The 9963-nt window shown below is 45.5% G+C and overlaps 1 protein-coding gene across 1 annotated transcript; it reads left to right on the forward strand.

The window, feature by feature from the left end:
• Window positions 1-389: 389 nt before the first annotated feature.
• On the forward strand, window positions 390-9145 carry LOC308653710 (carbonyl reductase [NADPH] 3). Its single transcript, XM_081302382.1, has 3 exons — window positions 390-2219; window positions 3577-3684; window positions 8651-9145. The coding sequence occupies exons 1-3, from the start codon at window positions 1931-1933 to the stop codon at window positions 9085-9087; spliced, it is 834 nt and encodes a 277-aa protein (XP_081158508.1). The 5' UTR covers window positions 390-1930; the 3' UTR covers window positions 9088-9145.
• The last annotated feature ends 818 nt before the right edge of the window (window positions 9146-9963 follow it).

The following is a 9963-nucleotide window of genomic DNA, read 5'->3' on the forward strand; positions in this document are numbered from 1 at the left end:
CCTTTACATAAAACATGCTTTAATATGTCTATGAAAAGAAAAAAAAATATGTCTATCAGTTTTTGAAACTCCTTTCTTTTTTAAGAGATGGGGGTCTCACTGCCCGCACTGGCCCCAAACTTCTATGCTGACGTGATTCTCCTGCCTCAGCCTCAGTCCAGCCTCCCCGGAGCAGCTGGGATTTCAGGCATGTGTCACTGCACCTGGTTGTTTTGAAACTCTTTAAAAAAGAATTTAATTAGTCCAAGTACGTTCTCTGATCACAGAGGAATTAAGTTAGAAGTCATCAACAGCAAGATAACTGGTAACTCCTGAACAACTTGGAAATTTAATTTTTTTTTTAAAAAAAAGCACTTCTAAATACTGTTGGTCAAAGAGGATATCAAAATGTAAATTAGAAAGTATTTTGAACTAAACAAAACTGAAAACAACATGTTCAATATTTGTGGGATTCCACTAAATAGTACTTTAAAGGAAACAGTTCATAATGCTCATATTAGACCTGTCTCCAATCGATAATCCCAGCCTCCATGGTAAGAGACTGAAGAGCAAATAAAACCCAAATGAGCACATAAAAAGAAAGATCAGAACAGAAATCAAAATAGTCAGAAAAAAATGGAGAAAAAAATATCAATAAAACCAAAAGGTGGTTCCTTGAAGGGGAGAAAAAGTTAAACTTTAAGCCAGAGAGATCAGAGACAAAAAGAAAGGCCAGGTATGGCTGAGTGCACCTGTCTGCTACTCCGGAGGATCACCTGGGCCTCAGAGTGTGGGGCCCGTGTAGTAGGCAACAGAGCGAGACCCCTTTCACAGCAACCAACTAGCCAAACAAAAAATCAAACTGGTAGAAAACCTTAAACTTTCTTAATCTTCAAGAGGAAAAAAAATGATATACTGGGGCAGTAAGACCAGCAGGTGCCCACCTTCCTGATCTCCGGTATTGGCTTTATAGAGAGGGTGGAGTCAGGGTAACAGAGGCACCAGGCAGTTTGGCCAGCTGGGCTTGGGAAAAGTTGAGTCACGATGAGATCACAGCCATCCCCCCATCTGGAAGTCACCAGTCAAACAGGCTGGGATTACACGGAAGAAGATGGGTGGAGCTCTAATTGCACGCACACCTTGACACGCCTTTGATTTTGTTGGTGGATGCACAGATCTGACTGGGAGGGGAAACGCAGATGGATCTAGATCTCTTTGGAGATGACTCTATAGAGATATATCCTCCTTGAACAAAGCTTAAGGCAGATTTTACACCACAGAGGTACGTTAGGATTAAATAAAACATTCCTATAAAGGATCAGGCACTCAGTAAACATCCTCTCCCACTTGGGGGCGCACAGGGGCTCACAGAGCGGTGTAGCCCGCCACACCTGTCTACTTACGGAACTTCGCTAATTCTCTCCCGAGCGAGCCAGAGGATCGTTGTGTGCAGAAGCAGTTACTATGTCTAAGTATTTTCTTTGCGCGTTAGGCAAAAGCGAACATTTGCATTTTGCAATGGATAATAGGCTCACGCCCAAGAAAATTACTCAGCACTTGTTTTTCTGTCTTTGGAGTACTCCCGAAATAGTTGCTCCGGTCCAGCTGCTAAGAACCGGTAACTCGCTACTGACCCATCGCCGACCTGTGGCTTAGAGACGAGCAGTCTCGCAGATCGCCTCTCATTTCAGAGCCTGGATCAAAACCCCAGCGCCGGGAGGAGGCGGACCCGCAAGCTGGGGCGTTACGAAACCTTCGGGATCAGACAGCCCCTCCTCAGAGGGGAGGGACCGGCTCCGGGGGCCTTGTTCTCTAGGAGTCGCAGCACTGGACCCCAGATCTTAGATCTGCGCCTCTGCTCCGACCTTGGCCCGGCTCCGCAGCGCGCACCCGGGGTGGTCCGCTGTCAGGTCCGCTCTCCACACAGGTGTCCCGTGCTGCCCACCCGGCCATGTCGTCCTGCAGCCGCGTGGCCCTGGTCACCGGAGCCAACAAGGGCATTGGCTTCGCCATCGCCCGTGAACTGTGCCGGCAATTCTCGGGGGACGTGGTGCTCACCGCACGCGACGAAGCGCGGGGCCGGGCAGCCGTGCAGCAGCTGCAGGCCGAGGGCCTGAGCCCGCGCTTCCACCAGCTGGACATCGACGACCTACAGAGCATCCGCGCCTTGCGCGACTTCCTGCGCAAGGAGTACGGGGGTCTCAACGTTCTGGTCAACAACGCGGGCATCGCCTTCAAGAGTAGGTGCGGGGCTTGGGGGGAGAACTCTCCGCTGCGCTCCGAGGGTACCGGCGGCAAGCCGCAGGCGTCCCCACTGTCCACTACTGTGATCTGGGAGGGCGGTGCCAGCCCCTGGGGATGCGCTCAGCTCCCGCCTTGCAGGGCGGTTATTCGCTTTCCTGGATTGGGGAGCTCTGACACCGCGCGCCCTGCGGGCCCTGCCGGCCCGCCGGCCTGTGCAAGCGCGTGCGCCGCCAAGGGGCCGCCCAGAACTTTCAGCTATGGCTGTTTGTAGGAAAACCGGCCTCCCGGGAGGGAGCCACGCCTTGCTAAGCTCCTCAGCTTTCCGTCCACTGCAAGAACCATTTTCTCTCCTAAGGGTCTCCAAAATCACTTGGCTTTCGCTTTCCCTGTGAAACAAGGACGCATTCATAGATGCCAGGAGACATCTGCCCAGGACAGGAAATGAGTCGCTAAGACACAATTAGCGCGCACTTGCACATTAGTGGATTTCATAGTTTGTTTAATGGAGAGCTTTGATAGGCTCTGGCCAAAGGGAAGCGAGCCTTGTTCCCGCCCCCAGGGAGCTAATGTTTGTTATAAAAAATGCAAATGTGGCTTTTAAGAAGCATCTTCCTTTAGGGGAAGAAATCAAGGAAATTATTTATTCCAGCAATTTGTCAATGAAGAAAGTTACTGAGTTGCCATGATCCAGGAGTATAAAGAAACAGGCCAGCTTCACTTACAACCGAGGGGCGAAGAGAAGCCTGAGACAGGAAGAGGGAAAGAACCGATTGTGCAGAAGTAGCTCTGCCTTTGGCCCTGGGCACGCACTCTTGCTCTGCCACGGACCCAAGTCTTCCTCTCACCAGCACCTCCAACTCAGCCTCTAGGCTTTGGGGAGCTGCGAACCGGGAATTGACAGCCTCGGTAGTAGACTGCCGCCGTTGGCTGAGGGATTGGTGAATAAAAACCCGGTAGATATAGCCCTTATGGGCGGTACCCGCAAACCTGGGGGCAAACTGGGTGCCCAGGCTCCACACCTGCTGAATCAAAATTTGCATTTTAACATAAATCCCAAGTATCTTCTGTGCCTATCAAGTTTGAGAAGCAGCAGCAAAGCCAGGGGTCTGGAAGTGGGGCGGGAATCCCAGAAGCTGCAGCATTACCAATGAGAGACTCCCTGGGTGTGGCCCCAAAAGCTGTTTTCACAGGCCCTGCAGGGGATTCCCATGCACGCTGAAGTTTGAGAACCAACCACGAGAGATTTAAAAAATTAGCTTCTCTTATAATTAGTTGTTAGGCAATAGAATCCATGTTCTCATGAGTGTGTATGGGGGGGGTGACTTTTTCTTTGTTTCTTTGTCTTTTTGAAAGTGCATGATCCAACACCCTTTGACATTCAAGCAGAGATGACCCTGAGGACAAACTTTTTTGCTACTAGAAATGTCTGCACTGAATTACTTCCCATAATGAAGCCTCATGGTAAGTCCAGGGGATGGACTGTCAGGTTGTGTTCCTTAGGAGGGAATAAGCCATGAGCCCTCTGGACTGGCCCCCAGCAATTACCCAGGGCTGCTGTTTCTTTTCTTTTTTCTTTTTTCTTTCTTCCTTTTTTTTTTTTTTTTTTTTTGGTGGTGGTGCTGGGAATTGAATCAAGAGCTTCCCACATGCTGGCAAGCTCTCTATCACTGAGCTACATTCCCAGACTCTGCTGTTTCTTTGTAAGGGGGTGGGGGAAGGGAGATTGAAGATTGTCCTAATTTCTCAAGTGTCTGGCTCCTTGCTTGAACATTTCAGCTTTCAAAGAATTGTATGACAGACCACAATGCTCTTGGGATCCAGATCACATGATCTTCAACCCTCATGGAAGAAATGTCACAAGTCCCCAAAGGCTTTTCAGTGAATCTCCTCCTCCCCAAGGATGTGCCCACACCTGGCTTGTCTGGGGGACCTGCAGGAGGGTGTCTGCTCTGGCATTGTGACTTTCCCTATGTTCCTTTCTTACTCCCAATTTTGCAAGCTGATTGAGAAAATCTGAAATAATTTTTCTTTATTAGTAAATACAAAGCCAGGTGTGGTGGCACATGCCTGTAATCCCAGCAGCTTAGGAGGTTGAGGCAAGAGAATGGCAAGTTCAAAGACAGCCTCAGCAACAGTGAGATGCTAAGCAACTCAGTGAGAGCCTGTCTCTAAATAAAATACAAAATAGGGCTGGGGATGCAGCTCAGTGGTCCAGTGCCCCTGAGTTCAATCCCTAGTACGCCCACACACACCAAAAAAAAAAAAAAGTTACCTGTGATTCTGAGAAGAATTGTGTGGTTTATTAGAAATGTGATTTTGAATAGGATTGTCTCTGAATGCAAGCATTTTTAAGTCTAAATAGGTATACGGTGAGAGGCACACTTCTGCTCCCTACCCACTCAGTCCCAAGCTCCACAGGGATTGATTTTCTTTATCAGTTTCTTAATGGACTGGGATCATAGAAAGCCTGCAGACAGAGTTGTAGGTGCTGATCATAGGAAGCCTTTGGTCCCGGTGCATGGAGCTGGTGAGTGCCCAGAGGCCAGGAGATGGAGTTTACAAATATAAACCTAAGCAAATAAAAATGCATATTTTCAAAACTCCCTTTTTAACACAAAAGGTGAAGATTAGCACAGTATTTGCCACCTTAATTTTTTTTTTTTTTTAAGATTTAATCTTGCAACATTTCCCAGGTTGGCCTAGTCTTCTGGGCTCAGTGATCCTCCTGCCTCAGCCTCCCAAATACCTGGGACTACAGACCCATGCTATCACACTCGATGTGATCTTGCTTTATGTTCGCTTTACACCTCTTGGGCTCTTCCCAGATTAGAATGTTTTCTGTTTTTCCACTGCAGGGTTATCTTTTGCCAAGTTATCAGGAAGTCTTCTCCCTGCTGAATTTTACAGTCATAAAATTTAAGAGCTGAAAATTGCTGATGAAGCTTCACCTCCACTTTCCTAGAGAGGGGAATTTGAGCCAAAAGAACTGAACACACACACACATACACACACACACACACACACACACACACACACACACACGTATTCATGGATTTGGAAAATGTCTCCTAGTTTCTTGATTTCACTACTCAATCAAATTAGGATAACTTGTGCTAGTGAAATAGGAATCAGAGTGTCAAATGATTATAATCCAAGCCATTTTGAAAGACAATGAAAGACTTGGGGGAGAATGGGGTTTGAGAATTAATCCAGAGCAGGTGAATATCTATCTTTAGTCAGTTTCCAAAGTGGAAATCTCTAGTTTACAAAATGCTAATATTTGTGATTTTTAGTAAACCTGGTGTTTACCAGAAGGGAAATATTGAGCATTGCTGCTTCCTAATGTCTTTTTGTTTAGCTCTAAAATGCGTTTAAAAGTTTAAAAAGCCTTTGGTTTGCTTGTTTGATTCTGAGTAAATTGGCTAAGCAACCTTTGAGCCACTAGAGGGAGCTACTTGCCCACTCCTTCTAGAATGAGGCTGTTTCAGGACCAACAGGGTCACCTGGACTTCAGATGAGGGTGGGGTGCAGTTCTCCTCAGAATTAGACCCATCTGTTGACTAGGTTCCTACATTGTCACCCAGCCTCTCTCAAAGGTATTCCCTTAGATCAAAGAGGACCCCTCTTCTGTAGAAGGGTTTGCATTTCCTGGAAGGCTCTGAGTAGCTCCTGTAGTTTGTTTCTTCTCTTTCTTCCTTCCCCTGTAAATGTCATTCCTCGAGCAGTCAAGTATAGAGAACAAAGCTGTATAGAAAGCAATGAGGAATTCATCACCAATGTAGTATTCTTGCCAAAAATATTGAAATAAATTTACTTCTAAGAAAATCAGACCAATCCAAATTGGGGGAAATACTACAAAATAATGAACTGGAGTCTTCAAAAGAAAGGTCATTATCGACTAATCTAGATGAAAATGGATTAAAAAGATATGACAGCTACAGGGGCTGGGGCTGGAGCTCAGTGGTAGAGTGCTTGCCTAGCATATGTGAGGCCCTGGGTTTGATCCTCAGCACCACATAAATATAAATAAATAAAATAAAGGTATTGTGTTCATCTACAACTAAAAAAAATACTTAGAGAGACTGATGACAACTACATGCAGTCCAAAATCCCACATTGTATCTTGGATTAAAACAAACAAAAACTATAAAGCAGCATTATGTGAAATGGCTGGGGACATTTGAACATGCATGCCACTGGAGATAACAGGGTTGTACAACAGTGTGAGCACAATCATGCTGTGCTTCTGGTGGGGAAGGCCTGTTACCACACAGTCAGCCTCTGTACCTCTGGTTCTATAGGTGGGGATTCAACAACTATGGACTGTGAATATATATATATATTTTTAAAGACAGAGTGAGAGAGGAGAGAGAGGGGAGAGAGAGAGAGAGAGAGAGAGAGAGAGAGAGAGAGAGAGAGAGAGAATTTTTAATATTTATTTTTTAGTTCTCGGAGGACACAACATCTTTGTTTGTATGTGGTGCTGAGGATCGAACCCGGGCCGCTCGCATGCAAGGCGAGCGCGCTACCGCTTGAGCCACATCCCCAGCCCTGGACTGAGAATATTTGCAATTTGTAAAACATAGTATCTGTATTGAAACTGTCAATTCCTTGTCATTATTCACAAATAATACAATGATTTACATAGCATTTACATCGTATTGGGGGTTATGAATAAGCTAGAGACCACTTAAAGCCTATAGTAGAATCTGTTAAGTTATCTGCAAATACTATGCATTTTATAGATGGGACTTGATCATATGTATATTTGGTATCTGCCGGGCCCTGGAACCAATCCCACATCAACACAAGAATCACTTAAACACTAAAATATTTGAGGAGAGAGTTTAAATTTCTGCAACATGGAGAAAAGAAGGAAGGAAGAAAGAAAAATGGGGCAAAATGTTAATCATCAGTGAACTTAGGTGAAAATGTATGTACGGGCTTTGCTGAACATTTTGCAACTTCTCATTAGTTTTCAAAATTTAGGAAAGAAGTATGTATCACCATAAAAAATGAGAGAGGGAAAGAATGAAATACAGACTGAAGAATCACACATACCTGTAGGATGAGTGTGATGTTGGTGTTCAAGGAGAGACTGAGGGTATCTCCATAAACAGGGCCCTCAAAGAGGTCCACCCTGCCCCAAATGTGCACCTTGGGTGGATGCCACTGATGTAGAGAATGTGAATTCAGAACAGCATGTAAGAAAATAACTCCCAAGTTGGGCATGGTCACACATACCTGTAACCCCAGCCATTTGGGAGGCTGAAACAGGAGGATCACAAATAGCCTCAGCAATTTAGGGAGACCTTCAGCAACTTAGCAAGACCCTGTTTCAAAACAAAAAATAAAAAGGACTGGGGATGTAGTTTGGTGGTAAAACACCCTTGGGTTCAATCCCTGGTACCAAGAAATAAAAATAAAAGATAAAGAAAGAAAAGAACACTCCAAGATAGGTGGATTTGGATGGTGGATAAAATGTGCAAATTCGTGTTGGCTGGTTTTCGGATTTCCAGCAATGCTTCAGATTATTGTATGGGTGCTGGCCTGCATATCTGCTTTCATGGGCACAACTGTCTCTTTAGCAGTTGTGAATTATAATCAACATGAATATTAATTCATATTAGTTTAATGATCCATACCATATTATTATTAACTAGAGACTAACAATTAATCAGAAATCAGGACCAGGATGAAGAATCAACCTGCTCCACTTGTGGACATGCCTGGCACTAAGGACAGTGGTATTCCCTGCCATCACTTGGTCCTGATTTAGGTACCCAGGATAGAAGTGACTGCCTGTGGCCCTATAAATGTGCCAACTGAGGGCACTGGGAGGTGAGATGCAAAATGAGGGTACTGTCCCTCAGAAAGCAGGCTCTTGCAGCATATGTGTCGAAGGAAGCTGTTTTATAAAATCGTCCAGTGAGTCTGCTACAGATGACAGTTCGACCATTTCATGGAGAATTGCTGCAGAAGGGAAAACCTATTCTTTTTTTTTTTTTAAGAGAGAGTGAGAGAGGAGAGAGAGAGAGAGAGAGAGAGAGAGAATTTTTAATATTTATTTCTTAGTTCTCGGCGGACACAACATCTTTGTTGGTATGTGGTGCTGAGGATCGAACCCGGGCCGCACGCATGCCAGGTGAGCGCGCTACCGCTTGAGCCACATCCCCAGCCCAGAAAACCTATTCTTGATGGAGCTGTGTTCTTTCTTCCCTTTGGGAGAACAGGAGCCCAAATAAATGTATAACCCACATACACACACACACACTGCCCCGCCCCCACACAGATTTTATGCCTTCTAGAGTTGCTTTTTGATGTTTTTCAGCCATTAAACCTGCACCATGCCTCGGTTGTTGCCGGGTGTCTTCAGCTGACCAGTGCTGCTTTGTGATGTGCTTCCATTTCTATTCCTCTGTTCCAGGGAGAGTGGTGAATATCAGCAGTTTACAGGGTTCGAAAGCTCTTGAAAACTGCAGTGAGGATCTGCAGGAAAAGTTCCGATGTGACACACTTACCGAGGGGGATCTGGTGGACCTCATGAAAAAGTTTGTGGAGGACACAAGAAATGAGGTACATGAGAGGGAAGGCTGGCCCAATTCGGCTTATGGGGTGTCCAAGTTGGGGGTCACAGTCTTATCGAGAATCCTGGCCCGGCGGCTGGATGAAAAGAGAAAAGCCGACCGGATTCTGCTTAATGCCTGCTGCCCTGGATGGGTGAAAACAGACATGGCCGGGGACCAAGGCTCCAGGACGGTGGAGGAGGGAGCAGAGACCCCTGTCTATTTGGCCCTCCTGCCTCCAGATGCCACTGAGCCACAAGGCCAGCTAGTCCGTGACAAAGTCGTGCAAAACTGGTGAACGTCTGCTTCATGGCTTGATGTTTAATAAATGTTGGTGGAAGGAACAAGTGAATTCAGATGTGGTCGGATTCTATTTCTGTGGTTGAGAAGAAATGTCCACTAGAATCTCCCTGGGAGAAAGATGTCTCGTTCCAGACCCTGGAGCAGAGCCATTTTGCCATCTGTAGCCTGAAAGAAAAGGACGTATCAGATTTTAGCAGGCTTCGTGATTACATGGGGAGCTGGTAGGCATATCACTGTTCCCACCCTATAGTTTCTGATCCAGTAGGCCTAGGGTAGGCCCCAAATTTGCATTTCTAACAAGTTCCTAGTAATGCTGCTGCTGTGGCCAGTCCTGGGTCAGCAGGTTGAGAACCATGGTATAATGGTCTTAAGAGCTGAGGAGTCCATCTTGGCCATTTTCCAAGCCATTCCTTGCTGTTTCTAGTTTGTTGATTCTGAAGGGTCATAATTTATCCTGTTTCCCTAGCTCTGCAAACTTCCTTTTGTATTTCATTCTGTCTTGCTGTATTTGAGTCTATTTTTATTGGTTCTGTCAAAAGGCAAAACTACAACAAATCTGAAGATCTAAATTGACTTTTATTTATAATTCTCAAGTGGGGCAACATCTCATCCCATAAAATAGTGAGTGTTCTGATGAGCCGAGCCCAGGATGGGAAAAAACTAAGGAAGGCAAGGACAGATGAGAAACAGATTGGTTGTTTCAAAGCTATTTTCTTGTAAAGGTTAAAAAGGAGAGAACTATGTATGCAGGCTAAATCTGGGTTGTTTAGAAATTTGGCTATCATCTCTCTCCTGGTTTTCTTAGTTTTGACCTGGTGAAGTGTAACTTTAGCATGAACAACTCCACCTAGTTTGGTCTGGTAGACCTAGT

This window comes from Spermophilus citellus, assembly GCF_964194105.1.
Source record: "Spermophilus citellus genome assembly, chromosome: 7".
Classification (NCBI taxonomy): domain Eukaryota; kingdom Metazoa; phylum Chordata; class Mammalia; order Rodentia; family Sciuridae; genus Spermophilus; species Spermophilus citellus.

Bases quoted from the DNA above. Each gene is read 5' to 3' on its own strand.
- LOC308653710 (XM_081302382.1), top strand. From the start codon at position 1,931: ATGTCGTCCTGCAGCCGCGTGGCCCTGGTCACCGGAGCCAACAAGGGC. The intron at 2,220-3,576 runs GTAGGTGCGGGG...TCTTTTTGAAAG, and splicing joins CGCGGGCATCGCCTTCAAGA to TGCATGATCCAACACCCTTT. The intron at 3,685-8,650 runs GTAAGTCCAGGG...CCTCTGTTCCAG, and splicing joins TCCCATAATGAAGCCTCATG to GGAGAGTGGTGAATATCAGC.